Genomic DNA, 21,575 nt, shown 5'->3' on the forward strand with positions numbered 1-21,575 from the left:
CATGGTAAATGTTCAGTTTTACTGTTTCCTGACACATAACATAATTAAAACGAAAATATGCGAATCTGAAACAACTTTGCCAAATTGCCAAAACGTGAAAAGGCCCCATTAACATGTACACTCCTTTTTGTCTGCAGCGATGGAAAAGAGGCCCTTGACGTACCGTATTGATTATGTTCACAATCAGCGTCTTTTTGACGGTGGACAAGGAGTCGCCGCACGTGATCTCGACGTTCACGGCTCTGGAAATTTTTTCGAAATCGAATCCGCCTGGATTGTGGGCGTACACCAGGTACTCTGCATGAAGATGTAAATATTGCTAAATTGGTCGTTGTCGGCTCAAGTCTTATTTAAGAGTATCTCAGGTACTCTAAAGTACTCTCGTAAGTTATAAAATATGCACAAAACTATACTAAATAAACATACACACCCCATTATTTAATGTATCGTTTAAATCGCGTTTGATTAACATTATAAGATCAACACACGCTGACAGTCAAATCTTAGTGACTTTTACATTGTTTTACCGGAACTACTTTTTACAAAAAAGCGTGTTTGTTTTATACAAATATTATAATTTGTAAAAAGCATAAAGTGAAAAGAAAATTGGTTGCATTCGGTGGAAATTGATTTTAATTGACTCGTTATCATAAAAAAAATATTTGTAATGATCACTCGTGAATTAAAATCGATAATCCACCAAATTGAACAAATACCCTTAATGTAAACAATGACGTAAATGATGACGTCACGTACGGGTATTCGGCGGTGTCACAGTACTTTGCTCCAAAGGTAGAATGCCCACGGCAAGTGCAGTATCGCTCAAGTTTTATGGTGGAACTGAAAATAAACAGAAAAAAGCTCCTTGAACATAGTTATACCCTTGAATACCAAAATTAACAAATCCTCACTTGAGGCGTTTTGTTTTGTTGACAAAGCGTGATGTTCTATTGACGCAATTATCTTTTTACACATAAACAACATTTTGTTGAAACTTAATTTGAAGAAAACAATCCGAAGAAAATGTTATAGCAAATTAAAATAGCACACTTTGGCTGGTAACAGAGAACGTATTTGGTTTGGTAACAATGCATTGAGCAACTGTATGACGGAATAATCTTCCGAAACATGTGAGCGATCGAGCGCCATACACATACAGAATAAAATAGTTTTTAATTTGCGATATCATCAGAGGTGAGCGCAACGTGCAAAATAATAAAAGTCATTGTGTATTTGCTGATCATCTAATAAACGCATTCAGCTTATTAGATGTTGTCATTTTGTATTATAATCCGTTTTAAGAAAACTAAACAGTATGTGTGGTCAAATGTGTAGGCTTTACCAAATTGAAAATAATAGAAATCAACTCTGCTTTAAAAAAATGGATGCGGGGCTAAATGGACCATGAAGGCGCAATAATTATTATTTTTAATACGATGTTCAATTTGATCAAATTTGTTTTGCCTTACAATTGAATAAATTAAAAGTATATGGGCCGTGCTCTGTGAAAAAGGGGTTTAATGCATGTGCGTAAAGTGTCGTCCCTGATTACCCTGTGCAGTTCACACACGGCTAATATGGGACGAAACTTTTCGCTTTTATGATATTTTTCGTTTCAAGAAAGTCTCTATTTAGCAAAAATCAAGTTTAGGGGGATAGCGTCGTCTATTATTAGCCTGTTCGGACTGCTAATGCTAATCTGGGACGACACTTTACGCACATGCATTAAAGCCCATTTTTGCAGAGCGCGACTCAAATAAAGTTAGAAATCCTAAACCACAAGCTCGACGTCGTTTAAACAATGACATTATTATATAAATATCAATAGTTTTATCCAATCAATTCTTAAAGTGATATTATGGGTATCTAACAGTTTATAGGTGTCTATCGCAACCGTTCTTTATTTGTTGGTGTTTCCACTTCATATACACTTATATTAGTTAATGCAGCATCAACATACTAAAACAATATCCCGGAAAGTGAAAAATAATGCATTTGAATATCAACCGTACTTTCGTTTGACAACTGATCACTCATGTACAATGTGAACCTAAATTTAGTTTTAGTGCAGATTTGTTTATACGACACAAAGACACCATTTTGTTTACGGATCATTTCGGCTTACAGGACTGGGTGGGTCACATAAAATATATAATATAAAATATATTTTTATAAAAAACCGGTAGCAAGATGAGTTGCAGATAATTGGTCAGTAACCACATTTTTTAACTTACTCTTTTGACCTGTTAATTCGTTTCAGCTCAATTCAACAGTGAAATATGCCCATAATGTCACTTTAAAATTCTTAAATCCGAGTTTATAACATAAGGCATATTTCGACGATGAATGGATCTATATTTCCACACAAGGCAAATGGTTTGTGAAATTAACCCATTTACGCCTATTAGACTCTCCCATCCTTCTAAATTTGATCAATTTATTTCCATAATTAGGGATGTCTAGTATATTTATTTCTATTTTTAGAATATTTCTTACATAAATTCCTTTAAGCAAACAGCGCAGACCCCGATGATACGCCGTATCATGCGGCGTCTTATCTGATCTACGCTGTTTGCCAAGGCCTTTTATCTAGACGCTAGGCATAAATGGGTTAAAATCCTACAAAGTTACACATACCGCCTAGGTCCGATACTGTGAGAGTATATAGTAATGTTTTAGACGTCACTGACTCGGCCATTGACGGTAAAATAACCGCAGGAAGGTTAACAAACACCGAAGGCTGAAAGAGAAACAAACACTAATTATTTAATGAAATGAGCCGGTTTGATTAAAAAACGGGGTTTAAAAGGCACCTTTTTACTTTATGGTAAACTTAGAACATTAAACAAAAATGTTTCAGATTCGCAAATTTTCGTTGTTGTTATGATATTCGCCAGGAAACTGTAATACTTAAATTTTACCATGCACTAAAATTTTCATTACTATATGCATATTTTGACGATTTAAAAACCTGGAAAGTATAAAGCGTTGCAACGCGAAATGATTGAATAATTTTGAGAGTTCTGTTGTTGTCGTTATATTTTGTTATACGATGATTGCTTATATAAAGTATAAAATACATCACTAATTGTATGAGCACGGATGGCCGAGTGAACTTAGCGTAAGTTTTACTCTAGGGGTCAGTGGTTTGAGCCGAGTTGAGGGTTACTTTTTTTCTTTCTTTAATTGTATTCGTGTGTTTACTGGAGCTTTTTAGATCCAATATTTACATTTATCAATAAAGAGAATTTAATGCCATCTTCAATTCATGCACAAATCTGTGAAAAGGCCCCTTAAAGGAATTTGCATGAAGTGTCATCCTAGGGAAAATAATTTTCGCTTAAACTGTGTTTTTGCTATGGAGAGACCACCTTAAAACACAAGATACAATTCCAATGAAAAGTGTCGTTCCCGACTGGCCTGTGCGAACTTCACAGGCTTACCCGGGACGATACTGTACGCCAATGAATTAAAACCCGTTTTCTCAGAGAACGGCTCATTAGGTTTGAAACCTTTTGATCATCACTAAAAAAAGACCGTTTTTGAAGAAGTACAGGAACCACTTGCAAAAAATTACCATATAAATGCTCAATTTTCTAAACTATGATAAACGTATAAGAACTCAAAATAAAACCCTTTTAATATGTATAACAATGTTTGTTACAGGTTTGTAGTACCATCTTAGGAACTTAAAGAGTTATTTCCGTTTGTGTAACCTTTCTTCTTAACTATGTTAAACCTGCAAGAATTCAAAATCAAAGCAATGTGTTTCCTTGTAATACCATCTTAGGTTCTTGACGTGTTATTTCAGTATGTGTGGACAGACAGAATGACTATATGAATATGGATCGACATACATACATAAAGCCAAATGTTCAAACCACATTTCTTGATAATTCTTGGTGTACTTATTTTAGTTATAATAACAATATTAAGCTTTGTCTCATTTTAAGTTACAGTGAAATTACCCTTGACCAATGGTGGAAAAGGGGCGGGGCGTAATTTCCTTTTTATTAGTATACCAAGTTTATTCTTTGCTTTCCGATGGTCCATAGAAAAATAATAGTGAATTAAAACTGATATTACACTGTTTCAAACAGTGAAAATAACAGTGAAAGATATTGATAATTTTCATTGTTTAACCGGAACTATTTTAAGATATCAATGGTTTCCCCCACTTAAAGGCAATTTTACTAAGGGCGACTATTCTGCATTGATGTTTATAAAACATACGGATGAGCTTCATTTAAAAAAAAACATGGGGGCGCCCAATGGGGAATTATATTGTCCGGAATGGCAAAACACACTAATAATCATTTGTAAGCATAAACAAAAATGCTGCACCACTCATTAAAATCTTTTTCTATGATCACTCGTTAATTAAAATCGATATTCTAACGATCCAACACATATCCTCTATACAATCAATGACAGACCTACATGCAAGACTGTTCTTCGTCTTGGATTACTTACGCTGTTTTCCAGCTCCACTACGTAGTAATTTCTCGCGCTAAAGACGTTACCGTCGTCGCAATTAATCGTGACGTTATGAACGGGCGTGACGTCATAGTTCAGGGACGCCGGTATCCTACAGACGTACCTCATTAACGATATTGACGTTGAAAGTCCCGGTGATGACGTTGACGGGGTTGCCGTCAGTACACCGTATCGTTAACGTCAACGGCACGGCCTGGTCGTTGAAGTCGATGGCAGCTTCAGTCACGGTGCTAGAGATCCTGACTTCAAATTCTAGGAATTAAACAAAACAAAAAATCATTTGCTTGTGCGCATAACGGGAGTATTTCATCGAAAAAACAGACGTAAAAAAACAATAAATAATCACACTTGTCACACATACTTTCAATAGCTTATGAAATACAAAGATTTTCAGAGATTGAAGCGTTTATTTGTTTCAATTTCAGTATCATATTAAAACAAATAGTACTGGTATTATGTTCAATTCATGCACAGCGTGTAAGCAACCAAAAAGTGATATAACTATTCTGACTTCCATTAAAGCGGAAATCGTCGTCCCTGATTAGCCTGTATAGTCTAGAGAGGCTAATCAGGGGCGATTAATAAATCTACAAGATAGGACGATACTTTAAGCATATGCCTAATTGTTTCGTCAGACAAAAGTTCACTTATTCTCCTTATCACAAACTTTTTGGCGCTTCTATTTGGTAACGTACTCACGTCCCAAAAAAGCGCATTGAAGTGACCGTTTTACAACACTACTGGAGTTTATCAACTTTCAACAGCGATACTTTCGTAAATAGTAAATGGCTCACAATAAGCAAGTGTTTTGTAAATTTATAATAGCTTAGTATCAGGAATATACTTGAACATACTTGAGCCAATGATCTGATTCAACTTATAGTGTTATTCTTAATTAATTAATTTATTGATTCATTCATTTTATTTTATTTATTTATTTAGTTATTTATTAATTATTGGTGTTCATAAAAGCTTTTTTGAGTTGCAAGTACGACTCAATCCTGAGTTTGCAGAGAACTATGTGCGTATTCTTATCAGCGGGGGCAATCACGTGATAGTCAAGATGGCGAAGTCCATAGCGGCAAAAATTAAGTGTCTCGACATGATCGTCGCCACTTTTACTATCAAGTGATTACCCCCTCTGTTATAGCTGGGATTTGAGATTGTTCGTGAACTGACCGACATTATTTTTACTCCGCAATTTAGTTGTGCAAAAATAGAGAAAAAAGCTCACATGCAAAACACGGAGCACTAATGTTTCTCATGATTATTCACCTGGTTGAGAAACATTCACTGGTGACGTCACATTTCTGATCTCATACACGGTGGTGGATGGCGATCTCACAGAACACGCCGTATCCGGGTCGGTAGTTGTAAACTTCCCGAGTAACGTCTCTGTGACAGTGGAGTCAGAGACGTTAGGGGAACTTCCGGGGATACCGGATACAAACGTCGGCGGCTGGGAAAATAGAAGGACAATGAAAATAATCAGTTTAACGACCAGGCGTCCTTTTGGGGTTTTCGTTTGGTTAATATAACCGCATTGATGTGAATATCTATTATTGGGGCTATTGTACCGCGATGACTTCCGGTTCACATTTTGTTTCGGAATAACCACAAGGGCGGGAACATTTATTGTTGAGGCAACATTTGCCGGGATGATTTTTTAACACCTATCATGAGAAATTCATATAAACAAACACGGATTCATACTATTTATAAATATATCATAACAGTACCAATGCATACTACAATAGTATATAGCATGTAATGAACAAAAGTACAATTGGTAGTTATATATTCGTGTAATCCTCATATTCATTTCTTGAAAAAAATGGAGAGAAATGCAAGAAAAAAAGGAAGAAAAGTTGCACGCAGACAAAAACCTGGACAAAGAAACAAAACCATTTCGATTTATTCATCCTTAGATGTGTTTTCAGTGACAAATTTATAGTTAATATATAAGATTTTTTGTTTTGTTATCATTTGGGTCTAGTATAACTACATGAATTTGAACATCTATTATTGATGGCACATTAGCTGGGATGACTGTTTGGTTTCGTTTGGTTTCGGTGTAACCACATTTACTCAATCATCTATTATTAAAGGCGTATATGCCGGGATGTTTGATCGGTTTACGGCTAATCCGGTTAATTTGCGCATGTTAGACAACCTACCGTATCAATCACTGGTTGTGTGAACGTCGCAGTGACGTCATTGTCGCCATCTGAGCAGTCGACTTTGATGACGTAAGTACCGTTCGCTGCTCTTAGCGTTACCCCCGCCTTTACGTTAATTGTAAACCCTGAAAACGTGCAAGCGATGTGCTATATCGACATGAACCTCGCTCTGGGATAACGGGGCTTAATGCATGTGCGTAAAGTGTCGTCCTAGATTAGCATGTGCAGTCCAAACAAGCTAATCAGGGTCGACACCTTAGTTACAAAAGTTTAGGCAAAATGGCTGCTAATCTGGGAAGGGGAAGACACTTTTTCAATATGCATTAAACCCCGTTTTCCAAGCGGCGTCCACACGCAGTGTTAAAAATGTTTTAATCTATGATAATTGTGTAAAATAATCCCACTGCACCGACAAGAAACAACATTTATTTTATGCTTTTCGGTGGTTTATAGAGAAATATCAGTGCATTAAACCTATAATTTCACTGTTTCAAACAGTGAAAATAAACAGTGAAAATTATCGATAATTTACACTGTTTACTGCGAAGGAAGTCATTTGTTTTACAAAATGATGTCATTATCCCAGCGAAATTCATAGATAAAACTGTTATTTAATGATTAATTTAAATAGAAGATATTTGTTGGATTCGGAAGAATATCGATTTTAATTCACTTGTGATCATAGAAAATATATTTTTTCACGAGTGGCGCACACTCGTTGCTGCGCCACTCGTGAAAATATTATTTTCTATTATCTCTCGTGAATTAAAATCGATAATCCACCGAATCCAACAAATATCTTCTATTTAAATTAATCATTAAATAACAGTTTTATTATAAGAAAGCATATGATTGCTTTTATTTTATTTTGTTCTTCGGTTTTTAGAAGACTTATGGACGTTTGCACGTTTTTAACAACAAACATATTTGTGGGTTTTTTAACCGATGTTCTTGATTTAAACTCACTTAATCCATCAATGTTCTGATTATTTGGCACTCATTTTTTTTGGCAATTATCTCTATAAATGTTAGTTATTAGCGCTGATGCAGAAATCCAAGTAATGACCCCTAAAGCACTAAGCGGACAATTAGCTGTACTGTATAATGCATTTGATGACATCATCTTGTTAACATTTATGACGTCATTTAATGTTTACCTAAATACCTAATGTTGACTAGAAGTATAGATAATAATTTATTACTGCCCTTTTGCATTGCAATATATATCAGATCAGATCAGGCTTAAATAATAATATTATCTTTGGATATTCAAGCCAAGTATAATATTTTATAAAACAATAGGACAATAACCTGTTTTTCTGTTTATCATACATCCGTGAACACATTTTAAACAGATATTTAAATATAATCGCCACAACGTTGATATTTAGGTAGAATATATATGTATTCATAACGTCATGATCACTTGCGCTTTACATTTGTATGGTACGTTTCGCGGCATTTGTGCTTAAAATATATTACATCTTAGTGTCAAATTGTTTTTGTTTTTTGTTACATTGGAATCGTTTTTACCTTTTTATCGAAACAGATGACTAAAAAGTTGATCCCTAGTATTATATTTTTGATCATAAAAAAACGCCTACAAGTAACTAACCTGATATAAAAATCATATCAGGCACCTTTAATATCAACATAACGATATGATTAAAAACGCTACTGTGATATCATACAGTAGAAAATAGCGCCTCGATGTGAACTGACTTAGCCAATGAAACATTAGTATTATGTACGAGGTCATATAAAACTTAAACTTCATGAGCCTTGTTCGTTGAAAACTAGGCTTAATGCATCTGCGTAGTGTCGTCCAGATTATCATGTGCAGTCGACACAGGCTAATATGGGGACGACATTTTCCGCTTAAGCTGGATTGTCGTGTAGAATCGACTTCATAAAAACAAAAACAACCTATAAAAGCGAAACGTGTCGTTTCTTGTTGGCCTGGGTCCGCTCAGGGACGACATTCGGCGCATATGCATTAAACACAGTTTCCCCAGAACAAGACTTAAATTTGTATTATTTTTTCCAGTTTATTACTTGATGCGACACCGGCGATCACTTCAAAAGGGCGTTTTCCGGCACTCTTGCAGAGCAGTTAACGGCGTCGTCGCTATCGGTGACGCTGAACGTGTGAAGGGTGTCAATGGCGTGCTTAAGACCGTCGAAAATGTTAGTTCCGGTCGCAGGCAGTGCGGTGAAAACCGGCGGCTGAAGTCAAATAATATAATCATTTCACAGGATATTACGTCATCACTTTGGACTATTTTCTGTTACTAGTTGCCATTCGGCACAGGGAATTCGCTTAATTTTAAGCGAGAGAAAATTACACGTCAAGTCAATTTTTTTTATTAATATTCAAAGACCACATGCCCAATATATGAAACAAACATCTGGGAAAACCGGAGCTTCATGCAAATGTGTGAAGTGTCATCCAAGCAATCAGGAACGACATTTTCCGCCTATGCCAATATGGAATGACACTTTGAAATACCATGCATTTTACCCGGTCTTCTCAGAGCGAGCCTCATTTCTTCAAACAAAACGTTATTAAACTCCAAAGCAAACAGCATAAAAGGTGTGCCGGCAGGCTTACGCGCAATTGTGTGCATGGGTTAAAGCGAAAAACAATCGAGTTGAAGTGTCACTGTTTAATGAACATATATAACGATGTACAGCAGTTTTTGAAAGTGCATTTTAAACCATCAGCTGGTCGTTTTTCAAAGAGTTTTTAAAATTATACAAATAGTTTAGTGCTTTCCAAGCAATTCATCAGGATTCCCATACCCTATAATAACGTGAACGCAACTTACCGAGTCGACAATGTTGACGTTAAACGTCCCCGTGATGTCATTAAGAACGTTCCCATCAGTGCACTTGATTGTTAACGGAAGGGGAACAGGCGGGTCATTGAAGTCGATAGACGCCTGGGTAACGGCGTTACTGATCCACACTTCGAACTCTGTAATGCAATGGAACTAGATTTCAGCCCTCACGAATTAATATTTCAAAGCGGAAAATCTCGTCTCTGATGAGCGTACGCGGACTGCACAGGCTATTCTGAGACGACTCTGTACGTACATGCATTAAGCCCCGTTTTCCAAGAACGAAGCTCGTTTGTGCTATGTTTACTTATGTGTCATGTTTACTTATGTGTTATGTTTAGTTATGTGTTATGTTTTCTTATGTTTTATGTTTACATATGTGTTATGTCTACTTATGTGGTATGTTTACTTATGTGTTATGTTTACTTATGTGTTATGTTTGTTATGGCGCCTCCCTTAAAAAAACATTAAGCGAACCGCTCTGTGAAAATGGGGTTTAATGTGCGCAAAGTTTCGTCCCAGATTAGCCTGTGCAGTCTGCATAGGCTAATCAGGTAAACACTTTCCGCCTAAACTGGAATTTTTGCTAAGAAGAAACTTTCTTGAAACGAAAAATATCATAAAAGCGATAAGTGTCGTTCCTGATACATACTGCACAGGCTAATTTGGGATGACACTTAACGCACATGCATCAAACCCCTTTTTCACAGAGCGCGGCCCATTTATTTTTACTAAATTGTTACCCGGTTTCTGGGGATCGGTCGGTGACGCTGCTTTTTTGATCTCATAGACGGCTGTCACAGGTAACGTCACAGAACACGTGGTATCAGGGTCCGTAGTTGTGAACTTTCCCAGTGACGTCGCAATCACGGTGTCGTCTGAGACGTCAGGGGAATTCCAGTTAATCCCAGATACAAATGTCGACGCCTACTCGGAATAAAAGAAATAGAGGATATTTGGTGGATTTGGTAGAATATGGATTTTAATTCAGGCTTGATCACATAAAGAAATCTATGATCACGAGTGAATTCAAATCGATTTTCAAGCGAAGCAATTAAATTATATTTTATGCTTACAAATGACTTTTTTGGTATTTAACCTGGAGAATTACTCTAAAATAATGGCATCACGACATATAAACAATAACGTTATTTCACTGTTACTTTCACTGTTTTAAACAGTGTATTGTCATTTTTAATTGACTGATATTTCTCTATAAACCACTGGAAAGCATAAAACCCTGAATGCAACACATGAATCACGCTCTGGGAAAATCGGACTTAATGTGCGTAGAGTGTCGTACAAGGCTAATCAAGGAAGACACTTTCCGCCTTTATTGTAATCTTCTTTAAAAATGCCGTCTCTTCTGAGCAAAATTTAAGTTATGGGCGAAAATGTAGTGCCCGATTAGCCTGTGCGGACGGCAAAGACTTATATGTGACGAAACTTTACGCACATGCATTTAATCTCATTTTCCTAGATCTCGGCTCAAACATAAAACTTAGCGGGATGACCTAATTACAGCTCCACTAAGAAAATCGGCGGGTAGTAAAGTCAAGATTTAAAGCGAATTTTAATATGAAACGAAAAACATTTTACTGATATGGCTGGATAGTGAGCGTCATTTAAAAGATAATTAATGTAGTAAAGGGTATAAGACGCCGAAAAATAACTGTCTTGGCATGGACGTAGTCATCTTGACTATCACGTGATTACCTGCTCTGTATATGGTGGCTAAACATAAATCATAGTTTCATTTTATTGAGGCCTGAGAACAACTAAGTCCTGTTAATTTAAAATATAGCTACCCTCCTGACAGTGTTGCGCATGAAATGTTTGTAAATCGTCATAACATGTTTAAGGACTATCATATTTTCAGCTGGAAAAACATGCTCAGCAATGTAAGATATGTGTATTGTATTTTTGAAGATTTCAAGGAGAAGAAATTTTTTTTTTTTAAATGTTCAAATTGGCATAACTTCACTAAAGTTTTACCAATTTTCAAATATTTTTCAGTTTTGTAATTCTTATGTAATTCTCTTAAATTTTATACAAACATCAATGGATACTCAATTTTGTTTTCGATACCACAACAACATTACGTACCTTATCAAGGACTGGCTGGGTAAACGTTGAACTGACGGCGGTTACGGCATCTGTGCAATCAACGTGCATGACGTACGGACTGACAGCTGCAGCCAACGTCACTCCTGCTTTCACGCGGATATTGAACGCTGAAAAGAAAAGTCGTTTTTATTCCATTTTCATTACAGACATTGTTTGTGAATATTATACGCATCATATACTTTTCATAGTGAAAACTCGCTATTAAGACCACTTGTGGGACTTTTCAAAAGTGGTCTTAATAGCGAGGTGGTCTTAATTCTGAGTTTTCATGAATTTGATGGACATATAATTACAACAACGTAAATATTCACTGAACTTTTATCTGTTTGCATACAATATAACAGTCATCCGTTTATACATTGTATTTATACATTGTACAAAGATAGTATTTCAAGTTGTTCATTAAAGAAGTGTAAATACATGTATATGTACTTTTCATCAAGATCCTTGATGTTTACTTAACGAATGAGTCAATTGTCGTCTGCTTAGCATTTTGTCGAATAAAAGTCGAGATTTTCTTTTTAGAATAGCTTGAACCCGAGTCTTTCCAATGCCGAATAAATCGTCGTTGAGATTTCCCATCACTTGCGTCGATCAAATCAATCTTTTCTTTTAAACACAACTCTTTCCGTTTTCGCTTATCCATTTTGAATAACGATATGGTATAAAAGTCGGTTTTTATATCCATCACGAACAAAACCGTGTTACTCAAATAACCTAACTGTTAAATTATTCGCCGTAATAAATCTTTAAAGTGTGTACCAAACAACTACCAATTTACCCATCAAAGACTCAATAATAATAATAGCTAATTGTCAATCAAGGGTTTAAAATTATAACAAGTGCCGAAAATCTAACACCTGTGTCGCAAATCGATGCCAAAAACCGTTGTCGTTAATTGTGGTTAATTGGGTCAGAATGGCTTCGTACACAAGCCCGATAGTACCACAACATCAGATCAAGTAAGGTGTGAAAATTACTGGTCGTTTGGCGGGTGTCAATTAAGAACAATATCGATAATTGGTACTGATTAAAGTGGTCGTAATAGCGGATTAGCGGGTTGGTCGGATTAGTGAGTGTAACGACCATTGAAATATAGAAGGAACAAATCGGAACTGAAAAATGGTGGTCGACTTAGCGAGTTGGTCGGAATACCGAGGTGGTCGTAAAGAGAGTTTTCACTGTATAGTTATCACGAATTTAACGACCTGTTTGAATCTGTGTTGAAAACGTTTGGCTTATATTTCAGTAGGAAAAGAGAGCATATTATTGCATACTGACAAGGCAATCCAAGCAACTTTACATCACTAGACAAATGACTATAGAAAACACAACGGCGGCTCTGATCGACGTTTCGGTTAATAAGCAATTACTGTAAAATCATTATTAAAGGTCAAATTCCGATTTTATAACGAAACCTTTAATAAATATCGATATTCTAAACCGATTGGAATCATCAAGAGCAATGGCAAAAACTATTATGCTACTAAAAAAACGAAAATCTTGTTTTTCGTAAACCGCTCGGGTATTTTTGCCACCTTTTTTGATAGAGACGTCATTTTTACACAACGCGCATGCCAAGGTAACTCATGAATTATCGTTGATTTCGTGGTTTGGTTACGAATATATGATTCCAGAGTCCGACTTATGTTTCTGTTTGGAAATTAAAAATCCGCTCATTTTCATGTCGTTTTTTATACCAAAAGAAATTTAATGCCGACAAATTAAAATAAGTTATCATTGTTAATAAAAAGCAACTAAAAGGTGGAGGATAATTGTGAAACCATGTACCTGGGCTAGTTGCGGCTACCACTTCAAAAAAAGGTGGATTCCGGCGCTCGTATGGAGCACGTGACAACGTCGTCGCTGTCGGTGACGTTAAACGTATGGATGGTCGCCGCTGAACGTATGGGTAGTCGCCGCGGCTGCCTGCATACCATCGTTGATGGAACTTCCGATAGAGGGTAGTAAGGTAATCACTGGGGGCTGTAGTTAAACAATTAACTGTAATTTAAATGGGCAATACGTATATGAGCCTTGCTCTGGGAAAACAGGGTTTAAAGCATCCGCGTCAATTGTCGTCACATATTAGCCTGTGCTGTCCGCACTGACATATCAGAGACGATTACATTAATTCTCTTCATAACGAGAATTATGTTTAGGCATAGTCTAATCTGGGTGAACACTTCACGCACAAGTCCAGTTTTCCAGAACGATGCATATAATAAATAGAAGGAAAAGTGGACATTCTTGTGAAATTCCTTTTTTTAAGTTAAAATATATCTTCTAACAAAATGACGATTGCTTGATAGTCATGACTTTTGTTTGATGATTTTGAAAGATAATATGGTTATTGTTAATATAGATTTATTTTATGATTTTTGAAGAAATGAAGATTTAAATAAAAAATGAAAAAAATCAAAAAATCAAAAAAATTATTGATTCAAAAAGTTAGTTTTCATAATATTCAAACAGGCAAGATATATCTCCCATCTTGATAAAAAATAGTTTAAGTATATGCTTGTAAATTGGTACAAAAATTACAAAGCGTTTAAATCGCTGTTAGTCGAAGCAAAACAATGTGTCACCGACATTTGGTTTAAACTACGTAATAGTTTCACAAGCATTCGTGGTTCAGAAGTACAGAGTCAGTTTTTCCTTTATGTTCGATCCTCACGGCACGATCTTATTTTATCTTTTCCTTGTGTTTATGTTTTTAAACAGTTCCAGATCTTATATTTGTGTTACTTATTCAATTTAATGATATTTTACGTTAATACGAAAATCTGTCAAGAAATCCATTAAAAATCTGAACAGAAATGTCATACCTATTAATTCATGCCGTTAACTTTTAATTTCAAAATGCATGTCGCTGATACTGTGCTCCGAAACGATTCCGAAATTGCTCCTTTTACAAACCTACATTGGTCCAGCTTAATTATATTTTCAAAAACATGAATTGTGTCCTTGACCTTTGACCATGACACGTCACGTCTGTTATGTTAGTTTGAAATCCATTTATGTTAAATTACGTAGCGCCCATGAAAGTGTTGTTGTTGTTTTTATAGAGTTGGTATTATACATATGAATAAATTGCCTATTAAAACAGTTCCAAACAAACCTCATCGACAATATTGACGTTAAACGTTCCCGTGATTTCATTCGCGACGTATCCGTCAGTACATTTTATCGTTAACGGCAACGGAACGGTCTGGTCGTTGAAGTCGATAGACGCTTGAGTTACGGTGCTTTTGATCCACACTTCAATCTCAGTTAAACAAATATATGACGTCATACTATACACATATATGACATGACTCATAATGTACCAAAAAATAACGTCAAGATGATCCACACTATTCATATATATGACGTTAACATGACTCATACTGAACACATACATGATGTCATATTGTACACATTAATGACGTCATACTGTATTGTTAGACATAGAAAAAGAAGAAACTGTCAGATTAGTTGGCCGTTTACAAGGAAATTTGAAAAGACTCAGTTGCGGCCGCGATTTAACCAAGCTTGGGATATTCGTGAGGAAACAATTACATATTATATAAAACGTTATCTGTGAAATGTCATGAATGTCGATGTTTAATTTGAAAGAATTGCCAGAATCAAAGCTCTGCTCTTTTACTAAAATGCCTCAATTTATATATAACTTATCATTCCTTCAATATTAAAGCAGTTATAGGCCGCCCCATAACATGACAAAGCGAAATAACACTCTTAATGTAGCAGGGTTCGGTATAAGGAGAACTTATACTGCCTTGCTTTATGAACTAGCTTTCATAGCGACACGGTAGAGTGTCTGCCTGATTTGAAACCGGGAGGTCCCGGGTTCGATCCCCATGGTGGTCGGGGATCGAACCCGGTACCGCGTCGCTATAAAAGCTAGCTCATATAGCAAGGCAGTATAAGTTCTTCTTATACCGAACCCTGTTACATTAATATTGAAGGAGATATGTTTTATAATCGCACATACTAATGCAAAATAAATGCGATTTAAAGATGAATGAACAGAGGGGTCAACGATGATACTTCTATTGGTTCAATTGCTTTGTCGGCTCAGTTACAATTTAGAAGTACCCCGTGTACTCTAAAGTACTCTTAAGTTCACTTAACTGTACCCCGTGTACAAATAATACGCTTAAAGGCATCCGGTCATACCCCTAGGTAATTTCTTACTTAGTATGTATTTTCCGTACCACGGGTACTTTGTAGTATACTTATGAATATCCGGGTACTTTTAAGTACATACAGTACCTGAACCGATGAACCGACAATGACCAATTGAACATTACTAAATGTACCCTTGTGGTGGTTCATGAGCCTTAAAATTGTAGGCATTCACACTATGATCAATGATTACCTTACCAGGTTGTTGAGGATTCGCCGGTGACGTCACTTTTCTCGTTGTATCAGGGTCTGAAGTTGTGAATTTCCCGAGCAACGTCTGTGTGACAGTGGCGTCAGAGATGCTCGCGGAACTTCCGGGCATGCCGGAGACAAAAGTCGGCGGCCTCACGGAGCACGTTACGGCGTCATCGCTGTCTGTCACGCTGAACGTGTGGAGAATTGCGGCGGTCGTCTGAAGACCGTCGTTGATAGCCGTCCGCTCGCCGGAAGTGCTGATATCACCGGCGGCTTAAATCGCGAAGAGAAAAAAAAACGTGTGTTAAACGCGGCAAACCCCGTTGACTGTGTACCCTGTTAATGAATGTGCCTAAAGTGCATTCCGCACAGGCTTTTCAGGGTCAAATGTTTTCGCAATATTTAGATTTTTGCGAGGAAGAGACTTCCTTTCAACGTAAAACTCCACACAAAAAAAAACCGGAAAGTGTCGTCCCTGTGTAGCATGTGCAGACTGCACTGGCAAATATCATTATGGGACGACAATTTACACAGATGCATTTAGCCTTGTTTTTTCAGAGCGCGGACTTAAATAGAGAATATAATGTGAGTTTTGGATAGAGATTCATTCGGGGCTAAGAACCGTGGTAGTACAAGGCTCTAATTATCCTATTTTTCCTACATTTTCCCATAAACAATAATCAAATAGAGCATTTTTTTGGACATTGTTTTTTCTTCCGTAGTTGACAAAAACAGATACTCCAATTTTTAGAAAAATCCGTGTTTGATCCAAAAATAGCGATAGTAAAGAGCTCAAGTTTATACTATCGTTGTTATACCATCGATTTTCATCTGATAATAAATGAGTCGTGTTCTTAAAAAACTGGGCTTAATTCATGTGCGTAAAGTGTCGTCCCAGATAAGCCTGAGCAGTCCGCACAGGCTAATCAGGGACGACCCTTTCCGCTTTTATGGTATTTTTAGTTTTCAAGGAAGTCCCTCCTTACCGTAAATCAAGTTTAGGCGGAAAGTGTCGTCCCTGATTAGCCTGTGCGGACTGCTCAGGCTAATCTGGAACGACACTTTACGCAGTTGCATTAAGCCTGATAACGCGACTCATATGATAAAATACAAACCTCGACGACAATGTTGACGATGAACGTTCCCGTGATGGCGGTGTTTCCGTCCGTACACGTGGTCGTCAACGGCACCGGAACCGCCTGGTCATTGAAGTCTATAGACGCTTGAATAACGGCGGCAATGATCCACACTTGGAACTCTTGAATAATACATTTGTTGATGTCAAACAAAGATTGCTTTAGAGTTGATATGGGTTTCTGATAAAGATTGTTCATAATTTATCCATAATTTCGAGACCTTATATGGTCTTGTTCACAGTTTGGCAAAAAGCTTTTTTCAAAAAATGTATCATTGATTCAACGACAGAATGCATGCATTTTACTCACAAGAGCAAAAGAGCACTCGTGATCTGGAAGAATCTTTAAAATATATATTCGTTTATGGATAATTATCTATCAAAATCAATAAAATAATATTGCGTTTGTAACGCCCATCATCACAAACTTGGGACAAGCGCCTAGTACTAATACAGCGAGTAGACACTCAAAGCTGTTGTTGTTATAAGCCCGTGGATTTGAGCGGAAACGCGTTAGAATGGGCTCATTAAGGTCATTGGATTCGAAATTCTGGAAAGACGGATTATTTTTGTAGTTATTATAATAATAAAATTCATTATGAAATATACATCTTCCGCCCGGACAAGTTGCATTATGCCAAGCTGTATTTGGAAGAAACATACCAGGCTTTTGAGGATCTGCCGGTGACGTCAAGGATCTGATCTCATACACTTACGTCACCGGTGACGTAATACTGCACGTCATGTCGGGGTCAGTAACGGTGAATACACCAAGTGACGTGGCGATGACGGTCGAGTCGGAAATAGACGGAGATGTTCCGGGAATTCCCGAAACGAACGTCGGAGGCTGAATAGTAAATATACTCATTTATTATTATTATTATTATAATTATTTTGATCATTATTATTATTATTATGATCATCATCATCATCATCATAATCATCATCATCATCATCACCATCATCATCATCATCACTATAATCATCATCATCATCAACATTATCATCATTTTTATCATCATCATTATCATCATCATCGTCATCATCATCCTCATTATCATCACGACGTTTAAACTCGAATAAAATAAAATCAAATCACACTCGATCAGATAAGAGAGTTTACTGGGCTTTCGTGAAGTTTTGAATTTTTGAGAAAAAAAGTCGTTGGAACATCGTGCAGTTGTATTCACCTGGTAAATGGTGATTTAACAAGTCGGTGTGCATTATACATTGATACAAAGCTATTCTGACTGCTAACTTGCGAGAAATTCATTGTGTCTTTCCTCAATCGCTTGTTGTTGTTGTTGTAGGGCTATGTACTACTATGTTGAAAGGGCTGTTGTCGACATAGCGAATAGCGCTAATGAGGGGCATTTGATGGCAGTGATTTTTGAGAAGAGCAAAGATATAAGCCAAGTGATTTAGTACGTTGTTATTTGTGTATTTACTCTATGTATGTGATATGTTGCTTTGTTAATTTGCGTGCGTATGTGAGCAAAGTCATGTAATTGCGGATTGCGCCAGTAAAGTGAAAGTGAAAGCATCAGGCTCGTGAAAGCAGCAAAAGGAAAGTAGAAGTGGATGTGAAAATTAGTTCGAAGCGGATTTCGTATTGTGTTTTGAGTGATTTGTTATTGAGCGGTGATGATTAGCGCAAGAGATAAATGAATGTATGTTGTGTGCACTGTAATGTAGCGTTGCTGCACTTGCGAAGAGACTCAGAGTTGCTTTGTATGCGGACTATGCTGTGGGCATGCGCTACTGCCTGGTTAATTATGATAATTTTCACATTTTGCGAGGGATTCCGGAAATAGTCATGGTAATTTTCACATTTTGCCGGGGATTCCGGAAATAGTCGCTGCATCACGATTGGCTGATTTATGGTGAAAACACACTAAGATATTTGCTTCACGTGGTGATTGTCGAAAGTAGTGCCTATTTGTAGCGAGTTCTCTTTCTCTTCTGGATGAAAAGCCATTTCGCGATCGCGCCCATTCCTTTAGTGGTTATCAACTGTTTCCTAAGTGTGTCTGCAACATGTATTTCATTGGCAGCGACATTGACAGACGAGAGTTTGTGGTGCATTTATTGAGGTGAAGGTTTATCGCTCGCTTGCATTTGGGCGAATGGGATTTTCTTAGAAGCTGCATGATATACGTTTTTGATTGCATCTTTCGGAATAAGATCGATTGATCTTTAAAACTGATACTAGTCTTGCACACTCTGATGCAAAGAAAAGGCAGGACCATAAACGTCGGCCGTTCATCAGATGCAGTGTCAACTAAGTAATAACTGCGTAAATATACTCTTGACCAGTCAGGCAACCCCAAATCGTATACTGACCGAAGCCGCATACAGTTTGAGGCTGCCAGGCTGGTCACTATTGGGTTTTCTCATTTACCCCTCTGGGTTATGTACTGAACATTTTGTCCTGGGTATCAATCAGTGTATAATCAACGATTTTAATAGCAATCAATGTCGGTTGCTCTTTTAACGTGATATTATGGGCATCTAACGGCGTATAGGTGTCTATCGCAACCGTTGTTTATTTTTGGTGTTTTCACTTCATACACATGTATATTTGTTAATGCAGTATCAACATACTAAAACAACATCCCGGAAAAAGAAAACTAATGCATTTGAATGTCATCCGTACTTTGTGAATCTCAATTAAGTTTTAGTGCAGATTCGTTCATACGACACAAAGACACTCTTTTGTTTTACGGTAAACACGCTTCTCACCAAGGCGATCCGGCTTCAATCCTAGACTCAGTTGTTGGCATGATGCGAGTGATTTAGTTTCCTAACTATATTGTAAACGTTTGTTTTATAATGCAGAACTGTTGGATAGAATTAAGAACATGATATTGAAGCGATAGATGCGGAATGTTATGTCCGTAACATTTAAAACATAAATAATTAATTTATTTATTAAAAATAAAACGTTGAAATAAAATAAACATATGTTTATCTTTATATGCCTATGACCACGCTGATCACGAATTCGTTGGAATTTTTAAGATATCTACAGCCGTTCAAAAGTTATCAATTTTTAAAAAATAAATAAAAAAGTACATATGTATCATATAATGAAAAAAAAATATTTTTTTTTGTTTTCAATAAAATATAAACAGTTTATAGTGTTGTTTAAAAGTTTGAAAAAAAATTCAAAAAAACATAAAAATAAAAAAGTTATAATCAAAAAATGTTTTGCATTAAGCACCCTTTTCTCACGCAGTCCTATTTACCTGCACAAATGAAATACGCTCGCTCGCTAGCTCGTTCGCTCCATCGAAATCAAACAATAAGATAGTAAAATCTCCATGAATTTGTGTCGCTGAATCTGAATCCGGTGTTAATTTTTCGATGTCTCGACTCGTTAAAGAATTATTGAGTTTAAATTGTGCATTTCGATAAGAATGCAGCACCCTTTTAATAGAAGCGCAAAACCCAGTACACCTTACATTCCAGTGAAATAAAACAATAAGATAGTCCAATCTATGTGATTTTGTCTTCCTGAATCCGATTTCGGTGCTACTTTTCCGATATATGGACCCCTTAAAGAATTATTGATGTTTGAGTGATTGGTGGTTAAGTCTTGTTGCTGCAATTTTAATGGACCTATCTAAAGCGTTCGATTGTCTCCCTCACGACTTGATACTGCTAAAACTTAAAGCATATGGTATGTCCGAACACTCAACCGATTTGCTAAAAAGTTACCTCTCACATAGAAAACAGTGTGTCCGTATGGGAAATTTAAATAGTCAGTTTTTACACCTATACAAAGGAATTCCTCAAGGGTCTATTCATGGGCCGGTTTTATTTAACATTTTTATAAACGACATTTGTTATTTCATTTCAAATAGCAGCTTGTATAATTATGCTGACGACAACACCCTTTCATACTCAGGACAGAATTTAACAGACGTTGTTAGTACTCTTGAAGAAGATAGCAAAACACTAATAGCTTGGTTTTCAAACAATAAAATGCAAGCCAACCCAGATAAATTTCAAGGCATTGCCATTGGAAAAAAATCTAGAGAACATATTACATCCTTCAATCTTGGAAATAATCACACTATTAAATGTGATGAAGAAGTAAAATTATTAGGTGTCACAATCGATTTTCAACTTAAATTTAATAGCCATATATCTAACATATGTAAAAAAGCCTCAAGGCAATTAAATATTTTGAAAAGAATTGGAAAACACCTTTGTAAATTAGGTAAACTTACCATCTATCATTCTTTTATCCTATCTAGTTTTAACTATTGTCCTGTAGTATGGCATTACTGTGGGGAAGTAAATACAAAGAAAATGGAAAAAATTAAAGAGAGAGCATTAAGATTTATTTATGACGATTATGTTTCAACTTATGACGATTAATTGAATAAGTCAAAATTGCCTTCA

The 21,575-nt window shown here is 36.4% G+C and overlaps 1 protein-coding gene across 1 annotated transcript in view; it reads right to left on the reverse strand.

Moving 5' to 3' along the window:
• The window catches only part of LOC127863829 (uncharacterized), a 38,904-nt gene extending 20,426 nt beyond the window's left edge, over positions 1–18,478 (reverse strand). The window contains exons 1-13 of the mRNA XM_052403487.1: positions 18,356–18,478; positions 17,829–18,012; positions 17,146–17,288; positions 16,034–16,303; positions 13,436–13,630; positions 11,624–11,751; positions 10,261–10,444; positions 6,675–6,802; positions 5,773–5,956; positions 4,601–4,749; positions 2,638–2,740; positions 757–840; positions 164–297 (exon numbers count right to left, since the gene is read on the reverse strand). Coding sequence (XP_052259447.1) covers positions 830–840; positions 2,638–2,740; positions 4,601–4,749; positions 5,773–5,956; positions 6,675–6,802; positions 10,261–10,444; positions 11,624–11,751; positions 13,436–13,630; positions 16,034–16,157 — 1,206 coding nt within the window. The 5' untranslated portion in view covers positions 16,158–16,303; positions 17,146–17,288; positions 17,829–18,012; positions 18,356–18,478 and the 3' untranslated portion in view covers positions 164–297; positions 757–829. The remainder of the gene's footprint in view (positions 1–163; positions 298–756; positions 841–2,637; positions 2,741–4,600; positions 4,750–5,772; positions 5,957–6,674; positions 6,803–10,260; positions 10,445–11,623; positions 11,752–13,435; positions 13,631–16,033; positions 16,304–17,145; positions 17,289–17,828; positions 18,013–18,355) is intronic.
• Positions 18,479–21,575: the final 3,097 nt, after the last annotated feature.

This window comes from Dreissena polymorpha, chromosome 1 (assembly GCF_020536995.1).
Source record: "Dreissena polymorpha isolate Duluth1 chromosome 1, UMN_Dpol_1.0, whole genome shotgun sequence".
NCBI classification, from domain to species: domain Eukaryota; kingdom Metazoa; phylum Mollusca; class Bivalvia; order Myida; family Dreissenidae; genus Dreissena; species Dreissena polymorpha.